Source organism: Rhinatrema bivittatum, chromosome 12 (assembly GCF_901001135.1).
Source record: "Rhinatrema bivittatum chromosome 12, aRhiBiv1.1, whole genome shotgun sequence".
Classification (NCBI taxonomy): Eukaryota; Metazoa; Chordata; class Amphibia; order Gymnophiona; family Rhinatrematidae; genus Rhinatrema; species Rhinatrema bivittatum.
This window is the reverse complement of record NC_042626.1, coordinates 55,479,432-55,502,918: the sequence shown is the minus strand read 5'-3', so window position 1 is coordinate 55,502,918 and position 23,487 is coordinate 55,479,432. Positions and strand designations below refer to the sequence as shown.

At 49.5% G+C, this 23,487-nt stretch overlaps 1 protein-coding gene across 5 annotated transcripts in view; it reads left to right on the top strand.

The window, feature by feature from the left end:
• The first annotated feature begins 2,897 nt into the window (after positions 1-2,897).
• Positions 2,898-23,487, top strand: part of MPP2 (membrane palmitoylated protein 2) — a 46,859-nt gene continuing 26,269 nt past the window's right edge. Inside the window, exons 1-2 of one of the 5 annotated variants that reach the window (XM_029572863.1) lie at positions 2,898-3,220; positions 15,023-15,142. In XM_029572863.1, coding sequence (XP_029428723.1) covers positions 15,112-15,142 — 31 coding nt within the window. In that variant the 5' untranslated portion in view covers positions 2,898-3,220; positions 15,023-15,111. Of the gene's footprint in view, positions 3,221-3,647; positions 3,951-15,022; positions 15,143-15,254; positions 15,275-23,487 lie in introns of those variants that run through there. The other 4 variants (XM_029572862.1, XM_029572864.1, XM_029572869.1 and 1 more) reach the window with 4 other exon arrangements.

Here is a 23,487-nt window from a genome sequence, read left to right as displayed (position 1 = left end):
TGCCCTGTTCTCCAGTCTCTGCTGCCCTCTGCTGGCAATGTCTGGTGACACCAATGAACCTTAGAAAAGCTCAGACAGCAGAAAACCCTGGCACTGGATCTTAGCTTCCAGACAAGTAAATCCGGAAACCATCCCATTGAAAATTCCCAGATGCTGCTGCACTTGCAGAATTCTGGGGGTGCTCCTTCCACACTGGCAACAGTTCCAGCCACAGTAAGAGTCCCACAGAGAGCTACCACATGTGCCAGCTTTTGAAGACAGTAGCAAGAAATAATTGAACAATAATTAATTTGTCTTCATTTACAGGGAAAATGGTGTGATCTACTGCTTAAAGCCTAGAACTAGAAGGCTGGGGATAGCTAGGATGCAAGTTCAACTCCTACCCCCAGCACACAGGCACGTCACTTTCTCTCCCTGTGCCTCGGTCTGTCCTACATAAGTTATGAATAAAAATCACATTCTTCCCTTGCCACACTTGCAGGTTTTAATGCAGCCTGTGTGACAGGCCAGCAAACTGGGCTAGTCCGTGGGGTATTAAGGGTCAGGGCTAACAGGATAAAAAGGAGGCTAATTAACTAGGGGGGGTTAGGAAGACCTAACCTTTACCTGGGTGAATTGGGAATAAACCGGAGAAACTCGTAATTGCGTTGGCACGCGTCTACTAAAATACCCCCACTTATGCGGTAGACGCGGCATTTGCACGAACAGGAGCGCGTTCGTGTAAACTTGTGCGCACATGTACGCGCGTACAGCCTATTTTATACTACACACACACATACACGCGTGTTATGAACGGCCGCGTCCCTTGGCGCGAGCCGGCATGCGTGTCTAAGTGTGTGCCCACGCGGCTGCTTCAAAGTTACTGTCCCCGTGAATGAGAAGCTCTTTATCAGGGGCTGCGTCACTGACGGGGCACTTGAGGCCACTCTCAGTTGCACAAGACAAGAGATCCTGGGGAGGGGAGAGGAGGGTCCTGAACACCGCCACCATGGGGAGGAGGGAAGGCGATAACAAGTCCCCCGTGGCGGGGGTGGGGGTCACGTATTTATCTATAGCTTTCTCCGTCGGCCACAGCTAAGCGAGAGAACACCCCCTTCAGCACTCTCCTTGAGCCCAGTGCACTAAATGTGGTCCCTTCCAGATGCTGGCACTGACGTGGCTTATTTGATGACGCGGAAGAAGAGCCGGCGCTGCCGCTCGCTGGGCAGCCGGGCAGCCCTTGCTCGGTGCTTGTTCAAAGGCTTTGCTCGTTTGATCCCTGAGCTGCTTCTAAGCCAGACTGGCTTGCAAAGCGTTACCAGCCGCAGCTTTTTTTTTTTTTTTTTTTATATCCTTGAGCCACGAGCTGGAGTGGGATTTCCAAACCTGGCCAATTTCTTTTTTTTTTTTGCAGCCTGCAAATGGCAGAAGGGAGGGGCTGCCAGGCAAACCTGGTGTTCCATGGTCAGAAGACTGGACTGTCACCGGCAGGGAGATCCGAAAGGCTGTGTGCGCTCTCTGATTTCCTATCGAACAGCAAATTCAGATGTGACCTCACGTACACGCACACCCTCATAAAACTGTCTCATGTTTAGCACTGCTGGTTTTACTTCTTTGTGGCAAATGCAGAAGGCAATTGTGCATGGAATATGTCTGTCCATCATAACACATTACCTGGCTGCTGAGAGGGACACCGTCAAGGTCCACCCTTGGTAGCTGATCTTGCACATCTGCAGGGCCAGGCAAAGCTATTTCTGGGTGAGAAATGCTTCGGCTACTGAACAGATTAAGGGCCTGACTAAACTTTCCCCCTCCCTCCCCCCCCGATGCAGAGCAGGAGAAAAGCAATAATGAATCTCACCCAAAGTGTCAAGGTTATGACAATCGATTCAGAAAATTAGTCTTCATTTTTAAGGAGAAAATAATTGAAAATATATTTATCTGTGCTGCAGGGGATAATGTTCTGCCAGGCAGGTCTGAGACCTCCGTGTGATACAAATCCCCATTTCTACGGGTTTTTTAAATCGATCTCGAATAGAAAAATGTATGAAAGAACTGGATTAACCCCAGGAGCACTGTTCCGTTGGTTTCCTGCTTCTATTGAAAAAGCTGCCACTGACCCTGGCCAGGGGATGTTTGCAGGAGAAGGTGCTTCAAGGGAGGGATCGGGTGTGGGAAGGGTTCGAGGTCTGGCTCAGCGGGAGAGGGACTGGCTTTGGAAGATGAGAGAGGGAGAAGGACTATTGACTGGGCAGTGTAAGGGGGGGAGCGGAGGGAGGGCATCAGCTGCAGGGGGGGGAGGGTGGTGATGTGAGAGGAGGGTTAGAGGGGATGCTAGAGGATCAGCTGTGGGTAATAAGAAGGGCTTGGGGGTAAGAGAGAGAGAAAATCCCTGTGGAGTTGAGACAGATGATCAGCTGGAGGGCAGGGAGGGTGAGAACTGAGCAATTCTTGGAGGGGGAATCGCACCCCTGCCACTTTGTTGAGTTTATGTTCTGGGGTCATGTGAATTTTCTGGTGCTAAACTAGGGTCACACTGGCAAAAGGTTTGGGAAGCCCTGGCCTCTGTGCTGTGTTTTGCTGCTACAGTACAGACTACCACGGCCACCGGCGGAAGATTGGTTACTTTGCATTAGTGAAATGACTGGATCTGTGACCAGCTTCAGAGAACTCCGCTCACTTTCACTGTCCTTAAAAGGAACAGGTGAGGGGGCTATTGAGCTGGCTAGGATGATACCTTTATTTGGCTAACAAATGTGTTTTCAGCTTGCCTGAGGGAAGGGGAAAGTTTGCATCTCAAATCAGCTGGCAGCCTAATCAAAGCAGTATTATGCTGGGATTTCTCCAAGGAAAACGAAAGTTAAAAAAACGATTCCAACAACCACAAAAGAGCAGGCCATGTTTTGTAAGAAGATGACTTGCAAATGGTCCGGCCGAACGTCTTATTTTTTTTCTTTTGTCACACCTCTTCTACAAACCAACTGAAAACACAAATCACCCTCCCCTCCCAAGACAGGAAACTGGGAAGCAAGAACAAACTCTCTTTAGGGCTCTCAACAGGACGAATGACTTTTCATGTGAGCTCTTTTACATTGTAAAAAGCAGTTTCCCAGGTATTTGTGTGTATTTGATAAATATAAGCAGCTATAGATTAGATATATATGTCCACACACCTACTTAAAAGGAAGAGGAAGGCTCTCTGGATCAGCGATAACACAGCAGCTTCCCCACCATCATAAAGGTATTTTTTTTTTCTAATTGTTTAAATAGGGTTTGGCAGATTCCCCAAATCACAGTAATAAATTGTAATTCACAGGCTTATTTTTGGGAGGGGATTGCACCGAGACCGCTAGCAACCTCTTTGGTTCATATATTTACGTATCTATTTACTTTACAAAAAAAAAAACCCCACCGTATTCCTATAGCAATGATTTTTTTTAAAAGATCAGGTTTACGGGGGAGGGGGTGTGAAGGATCCCCTCCCCCCCCCCCCCAGTCTGGCTGGAAGAATGACATCATTGTCCCTTTAAAAGTAAAACATTTAAGGACAGTGGATCGGATCAGCACATCTTCCTGTGTTTGCCTGTCACCAAAGGCAGACGGCGAAAAATCTCATTCCAAATCGTTCAGCCCCCTATCCATGTGCTGAGCGGGTTTTCCCTGAAGGCACGAAACGAGAGGCAACGTCTCGTACCCCGGGCCCCATCGGCAGCAGATCTAAGAGAGGGGGGGGGGGTATTAATTAATGCCTTCGCAGGAGCAGGGCGAATAGTGTGCGGGAGGGGGGCCTGGAGGAAGGGCCGGCCAGGTGGGCCCACCCCCAGCGCGCGGCCCCTTTAAGCAGCCGAGCGAGCAGCGCCGAGGACCGACAGAGGGGCTGCTGCGGCTGGAGCTGGGCGAGAAACCCGCGGGAGGGAAGCGGAGCCCCCCGGCTGCAGGGAGAGGATCGGGCCCGGAGGAGGGGGTGGCAGGTAAGTGGAGCTCAGCTCTCCTCCGATCTGCCTTTTCGCCGCCAGGGGGGATGAGCCTGCTGCCGGGTGGGGGGTGGAGTTGCCTGCCTCATGCATGGCAGTGGCATGTTCTTGTCACGCGAGATCCATGTTTGTGTGCTTTTTCGGGTGCTCGCGCGCCTGGCTCATGCTGCCCCCCCTGCACACATGCGGCATTTGGGCTGGAAGTTATTCCGGGAATGCATGCGTGCATGCCTGGAATTTGGGGGGGTTCATGCATGGGACACAGGTGCATGCCCTAGCAGTTGCAGGTCACGTGCAGGTGTCACCCCCAGGTTATTTTCCTGGGGGGGGGGGGGGTGCTGCTTCTTTCTCGTGTGCTGCTAGCGTCAGATTTGCCTAGAGTTGGAGAACTGCTGGGTCTCCGCTACCCTTTGTAAAATCTAAGTCCCTGCAGCCTTTTTTTTTTTTTTAATTTTAAACCTGCACTTTCCCCCCTTCTGCTGCTTTTAAAGCCGGATCCAATCGTGCTTTGCTCAAGGAGGCAAAACGATGAGACCGGAATCGTAATTAAGGCAGTTTGCACCATCTTGGCGACGGGGGTGGGTGGTGGGCAGGGTCCCCTTTGGCCGCAGGCACGGTGCTGTTTCTGCCCCTCTTGAGGTTCTTGTCTCGTATTTTGTCTGCTGGCTCTGGAAAAGCAGCCCGCACGGTTCCCTTTGGGCAGGGGGGGGGGGGGGGGGTGTCTAGGGCTTGCTTTTGGAAGAGGGCGGGCGAGCGAGCGGAGGTTATAAATAGCAGCCCTAGATCTCGCTCTGCCTCCGCCCCCTCCTTTCTCTGGCCCGTGAGAGGGAGGGGAGGGGGCGCAGCCGGGAATGGGGAGCCCGGGAGTTTCATTATTTGCCAGGGAAGGGAGGGGGCAGCTAGATTATATGATCTAAAAGGAGAAGGGGACAAAGACTGCAGGGTGGTTGATGTCCCCAGATAGAGATTTCGTTTAATTCCTTTTCCTCTGTCTCTTTTCCCTTTACCTCCCCGTCATGTGCAGCAGTGTGACAGGGTCCTAGTGCCCACAGACGTTTAGCATATCAACCCTTGCCAGTACCACCGTGTTTTTCGGACTTTTCTAGACCCGCTGACGTTTCCTGGCACTCTGTGTCCTGCAGAGTGCACTTGGCAGGCGAAGCGCGGGCTGTCTTCCTGCAAGCGGTGGGGGCGCTTCTGGTGGTGTCATCAGAAGAAATGGAATAGCTTGGTGTTTTCCAGCTGTTTAAAATAAAGCAGCTGTTTTGATCGCCCCCATAGGCAGCAGATCTTAAGGGAAGTCTTGCCGCAGGGACACCAGTAGATGGTTTCCGTGTGGATTTTTCTTGTAAATCTTAAACGGAGCTCCTGCTGCTTGCCTTGTCAGTTTTCATTTTTTGTACTAAATACATTTCCTGAGCTCTCATACTTGTTGGTGCCCTGTGTGTGTGAGTGTCTTGGCTAGATCGTAAGCTCCACGAGGCAGGGTCTCTCTCTTACATCTAGCGCTGCTGTAGAAATGATTAGTAGTGTTGTTTTGGCGAGCTAGTGTCACCAGCAGAAGGAAGGCCACAGGAATGGTTTCTAACTGGTCTGCTGCATTTCTTTTCTCCTAATCACGGGGGCCCTCTTAGCCCCGTTTCCTTCCTCCTCCATCACAAAGACCCTCATCTTGGGGTGATGGGGGTTCCTAGACTTTATCCCACCTGTTATTGTTGGGGAGAGCCTTGATTAGGGGAGGGGGGGGGGTGTGGAGAAAGGGAAGAAAAGCTTTTGGGTTTCGATGCTCTGAGTTTCTGCTGCCAGGGCTGACCTTAGGATGGGCTGGGGGCCCAGAGAGAATTAACGGCAGATTATAGTGTGGGGAATGCACAGGGCCCCGCCCCCTCCCGCGTTTGGGGCACAGGGACCTTGCCCCTATCCCCCCCCCCCCCCAAGTCGGGCCCTGATCACTACTGCCCTTCATGTGATCCTCTCCCTTCCTTTCTCATCCCCTCCTCTGAAGGATTTCTCACTCTGGAAGGGGCAGAGGTGAGGGAGGAGACCGCAGCTTTTCACAGCGGTGACAGTGGCAGAGAAAATGATGCTTACAGGGAGCAGTGTTATAGTGGCGTAGAAGACAAGTAGGGCACTGCCTCACTTATCACTGAGCCGGGTCTGGCGCTGCCCAACCCTGGCTTGCCCTGGGGGATGGCACTGGCATATGTGAAGCTGGTGGAGGTTGCCAGGTTTCCGAAGGCCCAGAAGCATCAGAAGCAGGGACTCGGGGACAGAGTCCTATCCTGCCGTTATCGGCTGGGGACCACTCCTCACCCTAGCATGGGCAGAAGAGGAAGATTGGGGAGGGGGGGGGGGGGATGAAATCCTCAGGTTTCTCTTACGTGTGGGGTCTGCTTCCTCTTTTTGTCATCTGAGGATGGGTCCTAAAGTGGAGAGTTTAGGAGCCATCCTCATCCACCTCCATCTTTCTTCCTCTCCGCCGTTGTTATAGCGACAGGGCATTAGCATCCTCACAAAGGGCACCGGTGGCGTTGGGCCTGCCTCCCCTCCCCAGATGTGATTTTTTTATAATCCTGCCCTCCTTTTTACAGGAGCTTCCCTGCCCAGTGCCCGCCTCCTCCCCCACCCAGCCCCCCCCCCCCCGCCCCTTCCTGGAGGCGCAGGTTGCTGTGGCTCTCGCCTCCCTGCCTCACCGCTTAGCAGGGTTCCTTGCACCACTGCACCGCCCTTTGCTTAGAGAGAAAACGATCTTACGGAGCAGGACAGTAGGCAGGGCTGCACCCCCCCCCAAAGGACTTTCCAAGATGTGCTGGTGTTTTTCCAGGAATTTTGCAAGAGACTGCAGCGGGGACGGATGCTGGGATGTAGACAGGGGCAGGGACCCCCAGCAAATGCGTCCTGCAGCGTCTGAAAGTGATAAGGACCTAGAACGTTTAAGGTGGTTTGGCCTGCTGGCTCGATGACTCCCATGCAGAGAAATCCGGGTTCAAATCCAAGCTGGGGCCAGAGGGAGCATTCACAGCCAGTGAGAGAAGGGGAGTCAGAGTGATTTGTTTAACAGTCTTGCTAAGTAACGGGCCGATACAGTAAAGTCCGTGGGAGAGCGGGCGAACGCCTGCTCTCCTGCGCGCGCGATTCTGTATTTAAATGAGGCCCGGCGGTAAAAACAGGCAAAAGGAGGCTCCTTTTGGACAGGAGCGGCGGCTGTCAGCGGGTTTGACAGCCGACGCTCAATTTTGTCGGCGTCGGTTCTCGAGCCCGCTGACAGCCACGGGCTCGGAAACCGGACGCCGGCAAAATTGAGCGTCCGGTTTTCGACCCGACACAGCCACAGGCCGACTTCAAATTTTTTTTTTCTTTTACTTTTTTTACCCTTCGGGACCTCCGACTTAATATCGCCATGATATTAAGTCGGAGGGTGCACAGAAAAGCAGTGCCCGAAGAAATTAGCGCCTACCTTTGGGTAGGCGCTAATTTTTGAAAGTAAAATGTGCGGCTTGGCTGTACATTTTGTTTTCTGAATCACGTGGGAATACTAATAGGGCCATCAACATGCATTTGCATGTTGCGGGCGCTATTAGGTTCGGGGCATTGGACGCGCGTTTTCGGCCCCTTATTGAATAAGGGGTAACGCTAGCGGGTCGAAAACGCGTGGCCAATGGCGGGTACTGTATCGGCCTGTATGTAAGTCTTTGGACCCCCAAGACATTCTGTCCGGTGTGGATATGGTGCCTGGTGGCCAGATTTAGGGCTCACGAGTGCTGGGTTCTAGGTGCCACCATCCCAGTCCTAGTGCTGATTAAGCTGGAAGCTTGTCCAAGGCTCCTGCCTGAGCCCCTTCCAGGGTCCTCCATTGGAAGGATTGGGAGAGAAGGCTTTTCCAGTGCCGGCCTCTCTCAGCAGGGGCTGCTCTAGGGATTTGTGTAGGGCAGTGGTCTCTGAGGAAAAAAAAACAAAACAGTCTTGTGGCCCTCCCTCCAGTTACAGGACTGGACCAGCGTGGCCATCTCGCTGAACAGGCTGATCCGGTCCTGGTGCTTGTCCCATGGCAGGCAGGATTGTGTAGTTTGGGATTTTTCCGTCCATTGCTCACGAGGCTCGCTAGTACAAATCTCTGCAATAACAGGAACAGATCAGCCTGGTGAGAGGGGGTGGGGGGCAGATCCACTGGGGCTAGATTTCTGGGTTTCATTTTAACGTCGGGGTGACTATATGTACAGGGCCAGTGCAAGAATGCGGTTTCATTTTTTTAAAACCTCCATCAAGGTGGATGAGGTAAAGTGTGATAAAAGGCTGAGCCACAAACTCCTCACTTGAACTCTGCCTTGATTTAACACTTCCCCCAGTTATGCCCGTTCCCTGTAGTGTAGATATGGACAGCGAGGGCCCCCCTAGCCTCTGCACTACTTACTTCCTGGTACATTGCCGCAGACTTCTTCGCAGCTCTAGGGATCCTCTGCCCTTGGCTTGGCTGTGGTGTTAGCAGCATTGCCCTCTCCTAGCGAGTCTGGGTGTTGGCACTGCTGCTCCCTAGTGGACGAGGCTGGAACAGCAGGATTCTAGGCAAGAGGGGGAGAAGGGTTCAGTTCCTTGGACTAAGATGCGCTCAGAAATATGTGACTGAGGCAGGATTAACTTATTTCCTTCCTAATGAATTCTCCACAACACCCAGAATAGGATTCCCCCTAATACCAGGAGAAGGATTTCCCTCTTTATCCTCTAAGTAAACCGAGGTCCTTTATCAACCTAAAGACAAAATTCACTCCCGCCAAAACCTTCATATAAGTCTTTGTTTTAATGAAATTCCCTTCAACAAAAGCATGGGAGGGAGGGGAGGGCGGTCTTGCACAATATAGCCCCCTTTGCCTACTTGACGTAATCTTGCTTCCTACCTTCTAACTCACTGTTCACCATTACTTTCACTACAGCAAAACAGCAAACTCACTATTCAACGTTTCCTTCACCAAGGCAGACCAGCAGCTCTCTTTTACCATGCTCACTCTTCTAATACCGGGTTCAACATTTAACAGGCTGATGCAATATAAACACGCTAAACATGGACACCTGTTTTCCTAACGCGCGCCCATCCACCACCCCTCCTGGACGCGCGATGCGATACGCTAAAGAAATGCCATGATAAAAAGGATGTGCTAGGGGAAACTGTGCATCCTTGGCATGTCCTTGGCATCGGGCGCCCAGCAGCTAATTGACCGGAACAATATACATGCACAGTATACACGGCCTGGAGCGTGCATATTGTGCGCCCTGAAATTTTTTTTGCCTTTTTTTTTTTCCAGGCAAGCCTTTTTCATTTTGCATGGTCCTGCTTTCTGCGGTTCCTCCTACTTGGTAGCATAACAGCGCTAAGCAGGGGGAACCACAGAAAAGCAGTATTTTTTTGCTCTTAAATGCGTGGCAAGACTTTAAGCCTGCACCGGGGCAGGCGTAACATTTTCCGTGTAATAAAGTGCGTGTCGGGCACAAGGCGATTTTTTTTTTTTGCATCGGGGGTAATAACTAATAGCCTCATCTATATGGCATTTACATGTGATGAGCGCTATTAGCTACGCGCTTCTTTGGACGCGCTAATCCCATTATTGCATGGGTAGTTATTCTAGCGCGTCCCACCGCTCGTCAGGCTGTGCGCTAGGCCTGTATTGCATCCGCCCCTTGGGTGTCCCTTTTCGTTCCCAGTACAGGGCAGAGCTGATAACAGCTATTTGTTTAAGAAGCTCACCAGGCTAACTTCCTAGCCTTAATTGCAGCTCCTTACCACATCAGTTGTGTAGTAGCACTCAACTCCAACAGCTGTCCTGCAAGAGTGACCTTCACACTCATCTATAGCTCCCAGTGACATTTTTATTAACTCTTGCACAGACATTTTCGAGTTAAGCATGCCACTGGCAAGTTGCTGCAACTCTCAAATATCTCAAGAATAATTAAGAGCAACTGCTGCCACATGCAGCAGCTCCCGAACACTGTATTCACAGTTGTCTGGAAACAAAAGAAAGTGAAGACATAGGCTGCTTCTATATAAATTTACCAGCAGCTGCTTAGCTGCTAAGGCACGATTAGCAACTCCCAATTCCAAAAGATTAAACTTTCCCCAAACAGTAACTAATGGCACCGGGTTTCTAAATTTTTTCCTAGTTTCCTTATCGGCTCTTGTTCTTTAGCAATCACCCTTTTTCATAATCTCCTGGCAGGGCTCATCGCCAGGATAAAATATCCCAAAACTACCATGCCAGCTTCTTAAGACTCCCAGCAGCCTCCGCCATTCCCTCTCAGGTGTAACATTCCCAGTCACCTAAAGTTACACAGGCAGCTTTTAACTTCCACACAGTTTCTATCTAGAATCAGGCCTTGCTAAGCTTCGCAATAACTTTATTTTATCTTTATTCTTACCGAGCTCAAGTTTACTGAAAGCAAAGGCAAGTAAAAGTTGCCAGTATTCAAAAAACCTCCCTGGCTTTCCTTGATCAGAATTGGCTACAGCCACTCTAATTACCCCATAACGGTGCTATAAGCTCTAACAGGCCGATGAAATATCTGCGCGGGCACTCGGCCGCTATTCACCTCTCCCAGGCACGCGAGGCTCCTAAATTGAGCGTCCGTTTTCCTAAACTGACTGCTGGCAAGACTTTTTTTTTTTTTCACGTGGCTGCTTTCTGTGGTTCCTCTGACTTAATATCGCCAGACTTTCAGTCTTGCCACCTCCCCCGGCCCCAACCCAGACCTCAACCTCCTCTCTCTCCCCGAGACCACCCCACACACACCATGAAAAATTATGCATTTATAACAGACGTTATAGGAAAAAGGACATTTCAGTTTTCTGATCCCTACCTCCTCATACATCCCTGTTCCCACTCCTACCACCCTCCCCTCTTCCCTCTACCTCTCACTCACCGTTTACACCCTGCCACCCTGTTAATAGTTAAAATTTCCCTTTCCTATGCTCTCCTTTAGAGTTATTTATTTAACCATCTCTCCTCTCGAGTTATTTATTTAACCATTCTTCTCAAGTTGATTTAGTTATCTGTCTCGTTACTATACTTTAAATTATTGTAAAGCTTGTTGCTATGTTACGTTACATTGTGAACCGAGGTGATGTCTCTAACGTCTATATAAAAAATCTTTAAATAAATAAATAAATAATGTACATTATATTTACATGCACTGCTATAGGCCAACCAGAAAACCCTGCTAAAAGACAAAAGATGCTTGGAACCCATTTAGTATTAGACTTATTGGAACACATGTTGGATGTGGGTTTGACTCTCAGAAAGCCATGAGTAAACAGAATTGCAATTACAATATAGCAAACCTCTCATATCAAAACAGCACTAAGCGCCTGCACTCAAACAGTAACAACCCTACTTATAAAAAGGCAACACTGAAAATATCACACCAGGCCCGGCCCAGATTTAAGCATAGGCAATATAGGCCCCGTGGCTTTTACATCATATTCAGGTGCTGTGACAGAGGTGAGGAGGGCGGGGGAAGGGCGTTTAAACAGGAGATAGTCTCCCCACCTCACCCTAACTCTCTGCAGGGAGGGGGGGGAGAGATAACACCCCCTCCCACCATTACCCATGGGCCCATATCTGGCTCTCCACCAAGCTCTATAACACCAAAACATCTCCTATTAGGAAAACAGAACAAGCTAGACTGCTATAGAAACTACATGCTAGCAAACTACCTCACCTCAGTCACACATGGAGAACACAGACATTCTCACCAAATACAGAATAAAGAGACCCTAGAGTAAAAATAAACATCTGCAGACAAAAACCGAACTGGAAACTGCAACAAGTTAGGCTCTGCATGGTAACACAACAATGGAAAAACCGAAACATTGCTATTCCTCATAAAATATCAAACAATAACATCAAGAAACATAAACCAATTTTTTGAAAATATTTCAAAATAGCTGACAAATAGAACATCCAATAATTAAAAACTCATATTTAAAAAAATAATCCAAACATCAAAAAAATTTGCAAAACAGCAGATACATCAAATAACACCTAATGATTAAAACTAACAAGGATATAAATCCACCAGCTCTCCATAGCTGGGAACTTTGATTTCATGATTCCCTGAGATTGTCGTTGAGGGTCTCTCACACATATGGCCTCTTGCTCTCACATACATGCATTCCCTCTCTCTCTTACACACATAGGTTCCTTTTCTCACTCAAACACACACCCTCACTCAGGCTCCCTCTGTCTCACACACTTCCTCACTCCCACTCACACAGGGTCCATCTGTCTCTCACTCACACATACCCTCACTTGCTCACAGGTGTCCTCTCTCTCTCACACCCCCTCAATCACACAGGATCCCTCTCTTTTTCACTCACACATGTTCCCTCTCCCATGCAAACCCTCGCTCACTTCCACAGGGTCCCTCTCTCCCTTACACACTCATACATCCTCACTCTTTCACATTCAGGCTCCCTATCACTCACAAACACACACCACACTCTCACTCACAAATGCACAGCCTCTCTTGCTCACTCACTCTAGGTCTCTACCTCTTTGGCCGCAGGCAGGATAGGCTCCGCCTGCGGCTCTCCTGGGCCTCTCGCCCCCCCGTTTCAGCTGTGGGCAGGATGGGCTCCGCTTGTGGCCTCGCTGCTTGGATCTTTCTCCTTGCTTCTTCGGCTGCTCGCATCCCACTACCTTCATCTTTCTCCTCTGTTTTTTTCGCCCACTGGGCCTTTTGTGCCTTTGGCCAGGAGCTTGTGGTGGCGATTTTAGCATCCCCTAAGGGTTGGTGTTCTAGGCGACTGCCTAGTTGAGCAAATGGATGTGCCGGCCCTGCACTTATCCCAGACTTTGTATGAAGGATCACATCGGCTCGGCTGATATGATGCTGAAGGATTGTCTCGGCCTAAGGATGCACTGTCCAAAAAGTGGTCAAATTTGATCTATGGCTGGCAGCTGGATATATCCCCACAGTATAGACAAGGATTACTGAGGGATGGGCCGATTGGTCTTTACTTGCTGACATCTACTATATTGTTAAGTCCAAGTAGATTTTGCTGAGGTGCATATCTCAGTATTGCAACAGGAGGAGCATTTGGCAGACTGGATGGGCCTTACCCTGGTGTTGTCATGTTTCGAGATGAGGCCAGCACACAGACTGCATTAAACTGGCCTCGACGGTATATTTGGGGAGAGGATGTCCAAACCTTACAGTGCTCACCAGGGGACTGTGTGTGCTTCCTACAGTGCCGCAGGTGTGGCCCGTCCTCCAGTGCAGCACCCTGCTAGCATCCTATGCTCTCTTCCTCCCTTTCAGTAACTCCTGACATTTAAGCCCCAGATGTAAAGAGGACTGAAATCTGTTTTTTTATAAGCTGGGAATGGTTAGGAGGCTTAAGCATATTTTATCTGTGAGCGAGTTTCAGACAGTTGTCTCGGCGTTCGTGTTATTGTAAGGCTTTATATTCGTACACTCCTGCTGCATCAGGACCATCCACTACATTTAGAGGACGTGCCTCTCCGAAGTCACAGGAACCTCATTGGCTCAGAGTCGGTTTTAAGGTCGCGGCATTGATTTTTTTTTTTTTGTCTTGGTGAGTTACTTGATGTCTACGTTCCCAGGTCATGTCCTGCGCTTTTGTCGCAAACGAACACCTTCTAGCGATGCCTTCAGCCCTTCAGCAAGTCGGATGTATCTGAAGCTGGGCACCGCCCTTACAACTCCCTGACATCTGTGATGGAAGATTAATTCACAAACCTTTACAAAGCCCTGCGCCTTCAGCAGGAAGGTGCCAATATGTTTCTGAGTTTATCTTCTGCTTTTTGACAGCGTGAAGAGTATTAATGCTTGCGGTGTTTTAGCTTTTTGGGTTTGTCTGATGAGCTCATGACTCGCTGTTCTGTTTTCTCTGTTTCCCTATGCTGTGGGGCAGATATAATAAGGTGCGCTGAAGCCGCCGCGGGTGTCTACGTGCGTTTTCCCGCGCAAAGCCCTATACGGAGATGTAATAAGGGTTTTGTGCGTGGGATCTGCGTTTTTTTTTTTTTCTGCACGAATGCATGCAGAGGAGATGATTACCTAATCATGGGCAATGCAGGGAGCCGCACCAATGCTAGTGCGGGTTTTTTACTGCCACGGTCAGGGCACGAGTTAAGTGACAGCGCCGACTCAGGGGGCCATCACTCGCTTTTATGCACGGATTATGGGCACCAAGTGGCCAGATTTGTGATTACCTAGGTGCCTTTCTGGGCGCCCGAGCATCCCGATTCGTGCCCAGCTGAGCGCCTATCTCGCTGCCATGCAGTGTGAATTATCACCCATGAAAATATTTTCCATTTTTTCTGCAGCAGAGTTATTCAAAATATTAAAAACACATTCCAGGAAACCCATTCTCGCACTCGTTTTTATACACAGATTATCGGCACGGCTTTTCGGCGCAAATACGGCTGCTTATTACATAGGGCCTTACTGCGCTTATGTGCGTGCATTTCTTCATGAGTGGGTGGATTTCTGCCTGCAAATCATTTGCATAACTTTTTATTTTCATTTTTACATCCCACGGAAGCGCCAGCTTTAGCCGCACGCAGTGATCAAACCGGCACTCGTAGCTAACGCCTGTTTTTGCCACAGGTCTTATTACATCGGCCCCTACATCATTAGACCTTAAGTTGCGATCTGCTTAAAACAATCCATATAACTACTACTCCTTAACACTTCTATGGCGCTGCTCGACGTATGCAGCGCTGTACAGAAAAGAAACATATAAAAGGGGAAAAGATTTTAAAATAAGGCATTTTAATTAAACTCCCTGGCACAGTTCCTCCCCACTCAGATGGCGCCTAGCACAGTCAGCTCTGTCCTAGAAGTATCCAATTATAGATGCCCCTCATCTCCACCCATCTATGCAGAAGGCTGGCACAGGCAAACCCATTCTCCCTGTAATGTGACCGCCTCCCCTTTGCCTTCCACCAGTTCAGCAGGAGCCTGGCACAGCCTGATCCCTTCTGTTTGTTTGTCTGAGGGGTTTTGTTTTTTTTTCCCAGTCTGTCCTCATGCTTCTTGTCCTCCTTCTCTTTCAGCCCCTGCACAGCCCAGCGCTCTGCAGATCTGCGCTGCACCCTGGAGCCGCTGGTAGAAGGGACTGCTTGGATCCACCCCCGTGCTCGCCATGCCCGTGGCTGCCACCAACTCCGATTCTGGTGAGTGCCCCGTGTCCGCTGCCCAGAGCTGAACGTGGCCGCACCGGCTGCACTCTCCAGAGCGTCCGCTTTCCCACTTCCTTCAAGCAAAGTTGTCTTGCTTGTTGCTGCTGCTGTGATTGAAATCCTCAGGTTGTTGTCCTTTTCCTGCTGGCAAGTTTTTCTTATCTTTTTTTCTGCTTTTTTGGAATGAAAGTTGTGCTCGATTTTACAATGGCAATTGTAAAATGGAAAAAAAAAACCATCTTCCCCAAGTCTGCTTTTCAGCAGTCCGTGCTGTATTCATTCTTTACGTGTATCAGTGCGACGCCTGCATGAGGTTCTGAAGAAGATCCATTCTTCAGTTGTCCGTGCTGTATTCATGCATTACAGGTATCAGCGTGACACCTGCATGAGATTCTGAGGAAGATCCGCTCTTCTGCTGTCCGTGATGTACTTACTTTGTATGTGTATCAGTGTGATGCCTGTGTGAGGTGGGCATAGGGGCAGTTCTGATGATGATTAGCGCAGCAGCACCCTCAGTTTATTTACATAAGAACATAAGAAATTACCATGCTGGGACAGACCAAGGGTCCATCAAGCCCAGCATCCTGTTTCCAACAGAGGCCAAAAACCAGGCCACAAGAACCTGGCAATTACCCAAACACTAAGAAGATCCCATGCTACTGATGCAATTAATAGCAGTGGCTATTCCCTAAGTATAATTGATTAATAGCCATTAATGGACTTCTCCTCCAAGAACTTATCCAAACCTTTTTTAAACCCAGCTACACTAACTGCACTAACCACATCCTCTGGCAACAAATTCCAGAGCTTTATTGTGCGTTGAGTGAAAAAGAATTTTCTCCGATTAGTCTTAAATGTGTTACTTGCTAACTTCATGGAATGCCCCCTAGTCCTTCTATTATTCGAAAGTGTAAATAACCGAGTCACATCTACTTGTTCAAGACCTCTCATGATCTTAAAGTCCTCTATCATATCCCCCCTCAGCCGTCTCTTCTCCAAGCTGAACAGCCCTAATCTCTTCAGCCTTTCCTCATAGGGGAGCTGTTCCATCCCCTTTATCATTTTGGTTGCCCTTCTCTGTACCTTCTCCATCGCAACTATATCTTTGGCCAATGTTAGCTTTCAGAAATTTAAAATATATCTCCCTGTGCATGAGATAAAAGTTGAAACAAGGTGATGAGGATTTTGTTTTGTTTTTCTATGATGTACAATCTATTTGTCTGCACTGCTGCTTTAAACAGTGCCCTTGGAGCTAGCAAGATAAAGCGGGGATAATCTTGGGAATACACTGTTTCACCCTCAACCACTCTCCCTTTGCATGGAGTCTGGAGGGATCATCTTCCTCTTGATGTTCCATAATCCTCTTCTGAGGTGGCACTATGAAGGAGTGAGCCCAGGGAACCCAAATGCACAGATTATGTGTCTGCTTTGCTAGTGGCATTGCTGCCTTCTCACAATAAGTTCATTTAGATCAATGACCTCCTTGTGATAAATGGGTTTGGAATGGCTGCCCTCTTGTGATAAGCAGATTTAGGATGGCTGTGCTTTTGTAATAAGTGGGTTTGGGATGGCTGCCCACTTGTGATAAGTGGGTTTAGATGAATGACCTCCTTGTAATACGCGGGTTTGGGATGGCTGTCCTTCTGTGAAAAGTGAATTCAGATCAATGACCTCCTTGTGATAAGTGGGTTTGGGATGGCTGCTCTCTTGTGATAAGCGGGTTTGGAATGACTGCTCTCTTGTGATAAGTGGGTTTGGGATGGCTGCTCTCTTGTGATAAGCAGGTTTAGATCAATGACCTCCTTGTAATACGCGGGTTTGGGATGGCTGCCCTATTGTGATAAGCAGGTTTAGATCAATGACCTCCTTGTGATAAGAGGGTTTGGGATGGCTGCTCTCTTGTGATAAGTGGGTTTAGATCAATGACCTCCTTGTGATAAGAGGGTTTGGGATGGCTGCTCTCTTGTGATAAGTGGGTTTAGATCAATGACCTCCTTGTGATAAGTGGGTTTGGGATGGCTGCCCTCTTGTGATAAGCAGGTTTAGATCAATGACCTCCTTGTGATAAGCGGGTTTGGGATGGCTGCTCTCTTGTGATAAGCGGGTTTGGAATGGCTGCCCTCTTGTGATAAGCGGGTTTGGAATGGCTGCCCTCTTGTGATAAGTGGGTTTGGAATGGCTGCCCTCTTGTGATAAGCGGGTTTAGATGAATGACCTCCTTGTAATACGCGGGTTTGGGATGGCTGCCCTCTTGTGATAAGCGGGTTTAGATCAATGACCTCCTTGTGATAAGCGGGTTTGGAATGGCTGCCCTCTTGTGATAAGCGGGTTTAGATCAATGACCTCCTTGTGATAAGCGGGTTTGGAATGGCTGCCCTCTTGTGATAAGCGGGTTTGGAATGGCTGCTCTCTTGTGATAAGTGGGTTTGGGATGGCTGCCCTCTTGTGATAAGCGGGTTTAGATCAACAACCTCCTTGTAATACGCGGGTTTGGGATGGCTGCCCTCTTGTGATAAGCGGGTTTAGATCAATGACCTCCTTGTGATAAGAGGTTTTGGGATGGCTGCTCTCTTGTGATAAGTGGGTTTAGATCAATGACCTCCTTGTGATAAGTGGGTTTGGGGTGGCTGCTCTCTTGTGATAAGTGGGTTTAGATCAATGACCTCCTTGTGATAAGTGGGTTTGGGGTGGCTGCTCTCTTGTGATAAGCAGGTTTAGATGAATGACCTCCTTGTGATAAGCGGGTTTGGGATGGCTGCCCTCTTGTGATAAGCAGGTTTAGATCAATGACCTCCTTGTGATAAGCGGGTTTGGAATGGCTGCCCTCTTGTGATAAGCGGGTTTGGAATGGCTGCTCTCTTGTGATAAGTGGGTTTGGGATGGCTGCCCTCTTGTGATAAGCGGGTTTAGACCAACGACCTCCTTGTAATACGCGGGTTTGGGATGGCTGCCCTCTTGTGATAAGCGGGTTTAGATCAATGACCTCCTTGTGATAAGAGGGTTTGGGATGGCTGCTCTCTTGTGATAAGTGGGTTTAGATCAATGACCTCCTTGTGATAAGTGGGTTTGGGATGGCTGCCCTCTTGTGATAAGCAGGTTTAGATCAATGACCTCCTTGTGATAAGCGGGTTTGGGATGGCTGCTCTCTTGTGATAAGCGGGTTTGGAATGGCTGCCCTCTTGTGATAAGTGGGTTTGGAATGGCTGCCCTCTTGTGATAAGCGGGTTTAGATGAATGACCTCCTTGTAATACGCGGGTTTGGGATGGCTGCCCTCTTGTGATAAGCGGGTTTAGATCAATGACCTCCTTGTGATAAGCGGGTTTGGAATGGCTGCCCTCTTGTGATAAGCGGGTTTAGATCAATGACCTCCTTGTGATAAGCGGGTTTGGAATGGCTGCCCTCTTGTGATAAGCGGGTTTGGAATGGCTGCTCTCTTGTGATAAGTGGGTTTGGGATGGCTGCCCTCTTGTGATAAGCGGGTTTAGATCAACAACCTCCTTGTAATACGCGGGTTTGGGATGGCTGCCCTCTTGTGATAAGCGGGTTTAGATCAATGACCTCCTTGTGATAAGAGGGTTTGGGATGGCTGCTCTCTTGTGATAAGTGGGTTTAGATCAATGACCTCCTTGTGATAAGTGGGTTTGGGGTGGCTGCTCTCTTGTGATAAGTGGGTTTAGATCAATGACCTCTTTGTGATAAGTGGGTTTGGGGTGGCTGCTCTCTTGTGATAAGCGGGTTTAGATGAATGACCTCCTTGTGATAAGCGGGTTTGGGATGGCTGCTCTCTTGTGATAAGCAGGTTTAGATCAATGACCTCCTTGTAATATGCGGGTTTGGGATGGCTGCCCTCTTGTGATATGCGGGTTTGGGATGGCTGCCCTCTTGTGATAAGCGGGTTTAGATCAATGACCTCCTTGTGATAAGAGGGTTTGGGATGGCTGCCCACTTGTGATAAGCGGGTTTAGATCAATGATCTCCTTGTGATAAGCGGGTTTGGAATGGCTGCCCTCTTGTGATAAGCGGGTTTGGAATGGCTGCTGTCTTGTGATAAGTGGGTTTGGGATGGCTGCTCTCTTGTGATAAGCGGGTTTAGATCAATGACCTCCTTGTAATACGCGGGTTTGGGATGGCTGCCCTCTTGTGATAAGCGGGTTTGGAATGGCTGCCCTATTGTGATAAGTGGGTTTAGATCAATGACCTCCTTGGATAAGCGGGTTTGGGATGCTGTTTTCATGTGATAAGCGGGTTTGGGATGGCTACTCTCTTGTGATAAGCAGGTTTGGGATGGCTGCTCTCTTGTGATAAGCAGGTTTAGATTGATGACCTCCTTGTGGTAAGTAGTTTTGGGATGGCTGCCCTCTTGTGATAAGCGGGTTTAGATCAATGACCTCCTTGTGGTAAGTGGTTTTGGGATGGCTGCTCTCTTGTGTTAAGCGGGTTTAGATCAATGACCTCCTTGTGATAAGCGGGTTTGGGATGGCTGCCCTCTTAGTGATAAGTGGGTGCATTAAATGAGTGCCAGTGCTGGTACTACACTATTGTTGTTTCTGACCGAATGAGATCGGGCACAAGTCCCCTACCTTTCTCCCCCTGCCTGGTGACTTCTTATCGGTGCGACCTGCTCGGGTGATTTCCCTCTGCAGGAACCACCTGGAACTTCGAAGTTGTAGTTTTTTGTAAACCGGAGTGATCTGTATCCCATATAGGAACCTCGGTATATAAAAGTTAAAAAAATAAATAAATCTCTGTTTCTTCTGCCAGCAGAGCCTTCGGAGCAACTGCTGAGTACAGTTCTAGGACAGGGGAAAGGTGGGGCTGGTGGTAAGGAGATCGATCCCTGTAGCAGGGGCAAGAGGGCAGATGAGGTGAGTAGGTCCTCGCTGACAGCTTGCCCCTCTTCCATCTCAGGCCTTCTCTCTCTTCTTCACCATCCGCTCTCCCCCCTCCGATCTGTGTTAAATGTGGGAGAAGATCTGAGCTGCGTAACCCGAGGATTCATCCTCCCTCCTTTCTCTAAATGTTTCGGTTTTCCTTCTCTTTTTCCCCTGGATTTCTCCCCCTGATTCTCTCCGTGGACCAGAGCTCATGGACAGAGCCGTCAGCTGGGACATCTTTAGGAAGGGCGTGTTTCTTTCTAGTCCCGGTGCTTGCTGAGGAGTTTCTCAGAATAGGATTGGAATGGCGTTGGGCCACGTGAATGCTTGTGCCCTTCCTCGCTGGGTGGGGGCATTTAATTCCGCAGGCACGCCCACCGTGTGCAGTGATTTACTCCGCACGGCCCCCCCTGCGGCAGTCGCCAAAATGACGGTGAACGCCTGCCACCCTCGTGGTCGCAGTTCTGACCACGGCGCTCGCACTCGCAGGGGTGCAGTGGGGGGGGGGGGGGGGGTGTGAGAACCTAGTGATTAAACCAGACCCGCAGTGAGTCGAAGGTGCACGTTCCCCCTCTAGCTCACATATCCTTGCACACCTAGAATGACACAAGTGCCCTCTTATCTGGTCACTAGGTGTCGCTGTTGTGCAGTGGCCGGTGCACCCTCCCTCCCCTTGCGGCAAACTGCATCCCCAGCTCTGGCTAGCCCATGGAGCAGACGCTGGACCCAGGAAATTTTTTTTTTTTTAAATTATTATTTCTATTGAGCCTTTCGTGACACCTCAAAGCAGATTACCTTCAGATTCTGTAGGTATTTCCAGAGGACTCACAATCTAAGAGGGTCACTTACTAAGCATTGGTCCCATGCTCACAGTACTGGAGAAAACCTTTAGTAATTAGACCCCTTAATTTGTAGTTGAGGCAATGGAGGGTGAATTGACTTGCACACGGACACAAGGAGCGGCAGTGGGATTTTAACCCTAGCTGCCCTGGCTCACAGCCTGCTGCTGTAACCTCTTAGGCCAGGGGTGGCCAACTCCGGTCCTCGAGAGCCACAGATGGGCCTGGCTTTCAGGATATCCACAGTGAAGATGCATGAGAGAGGCATGCACTGCTGCCACTGTAGGCAAATCTAGCTCATGCATATTCTGAAAACCTGGCCCGTTTGTGGCTCTCGAGGACTGGAGTTGGCCTCCCGTACCCGAGGCAATCTCGAGTCTTCGGCACCCTGGATGTAAACCCTTGGGCTGGCCCACAGTAGTGTCGCCTGTTATCGTGTACATCGTGTATCCCTCACCCAGGAAATCCTCTGGCCAGCTGTGGATGTGAGGGTAATTCTCGCCTCCTGTTGGTCCCCTGCTCTGCAGGGTTCTAAGCGCCTTTATCGTTTTAATTAAATTTATTCGCTCTCCATAGAGATTATATTGGAAAGGCTTTAATGCACAGGCTGTGCTGTAAGCCAGTTAATGGCACACCAGTCCAGCCGCCTACAGAGCGGTGGCTGAAATCCAGAGAAGGAAGCGGGGGGGATGGGCAGGGGAGCAGAGGAAGAGACGAGCAGGGAACTGGAGGAGGTGGGGAGGGCAGCAGGCAGGAAGAGCAAAGAGAAGGGGAAGGGGCAGAGAGCAGCAGGTGGGGAGGGCAAAGGGAGGAGGCAAGGAACAGCGGATAAGAAGGGCAGGGAAGAGCTGAAAGGAAGGAGGCAGGGAGCAGCAGCTGAGAAGAGCAAGGAACCAGGGTCTGAAGCAGGAAGAGCAGAGAGGAAGATTTCTGGGAGATGGGAGCGGCGGACGGAAAGAAGAAGTCAAAATGGGAGAACGGGGAAGAGCAAGAAGGGGAAGATGGAGGAAGCAGCAGCCGGCGAGAGGGAGCCGCCAGCAGGACCGCCAAGCCCTCTGGGGGGTAGAAAAGTGACTGAAATGCAAGCCTGAGCTGGCAACGGATGAAACTCCAGCGAAAGAGCCGCCCTGATGTGATAAGGGGCACTGGGCTGTACGCAGTTTTCCCCACAGTCCTGTGCAGACTTTACTCTCCCTGCAGCAAAGAGCTTTGCACTCAAGAAGACGCGCAGACAAAGCCGTGTACAAGTGTGCCGCAAAGAAAGCTTCCTCCGTTTAGATCCCACGGCAGTGAAATCCTTAGCAGCTGCTCCCCGGTGCAGAGAGGCGCGCAGGCGTCACTCATGGCCTCTCAATGCTGGTCAGAGCTGGAGCACTTTCTCGGGCTAATTTTAGTCTGTGGTAGGGGTGGCCAACCCAGTCCTCAGGAGCCACAAACAGGCCAGGTTTTCAGGATACCCACGACAGATTTGTGTGCACCGCCTCCATTGTATGCAAATCTCTCTCATGCATATTCATTGTGGATATCCTGGAAACCTGGTTGGTTTGTGGCTCTCGAGGTCTGGAGCTGGCCACCCTTGGTCTGTGGGGCTGAACTCAGAGTTTGTGGTGCAGGGGGTTCCTGCACTTGGGATTTATGTGAATAAATCGCAACGTCTGCATGCTTGCACTTTCCAGGAGGTGGGAGGTGGGCACTAAGAGGATGTGGCGAAGAAATGGCAGAAATATTAAACAAATACTTCAGTTCGATGGTCACCAAAGAAGACCCTGGAGAAGGACCATTGCTGGTAGACGACATCATAGATGGGAGTGGAGTAGAGGAAACTCCATTTACAGAAGAGAATGGATGGGAAGAGCTAAGCAAACTGAAAATGGACACGGTCATGGGGCCTGATGAAGTACATGCCAGGATACTGAGGGAGCTCAGAGATGTGCTGGTGGGTTTGCTGAAGGACCTGTTCAATAGATCCCTGGAAACAGGAGTGGTGCCGAATGATTGGAGAGGAGCGGTGGTGGTCCTGCTTCACAAGAGTGGGAGCAGAGAGGAGGCTGGAAACTATAGGCTGGTTAGGCTCATCACGGTGATGGGAAAATTAATGGAGACTCTGCTGAAGGAAAAGATAGTGAACTATTTACAATGCAGTACATTGATGAACCCAAGGCAGCATGGATTCATCAGGGGAAGGTCGTGTCAGGCAAATTTGATTGATTTTTTTGGTTGGGTAACTAGAGAATTGGATCGAGGAAGAGCGCTTGATGTGATTTACTTGGATTTCAGCAAAGCTTTTGATACGGTCCTGCATAGGAGGCTCATGAATAAAATGAGAAGCTTGGGAGTGAGCGCCAAGGTGGTGGCGTGGATTACAAACTGGTTGACAGATAGAAGACAATGGATGATGGTAAATGGAACCTACTCTGAAGAGAGAGCGGTGTTAAGTGGAGTGCCACAGAGATCGGTTTTGGGACTGGTCCTGTTCAATATCTTTGTGAGCGACATTGCGGAAGGGATAGAAGGTAAAGTTTGTCTATTTGTGGACGACACTAAGATCTGCAACAGAGTGGACACACCTGAAGGAATAGAGAGAATGAAAAGTGAATTAAGAAACTTTGGAGAGTGGTCGAAGGT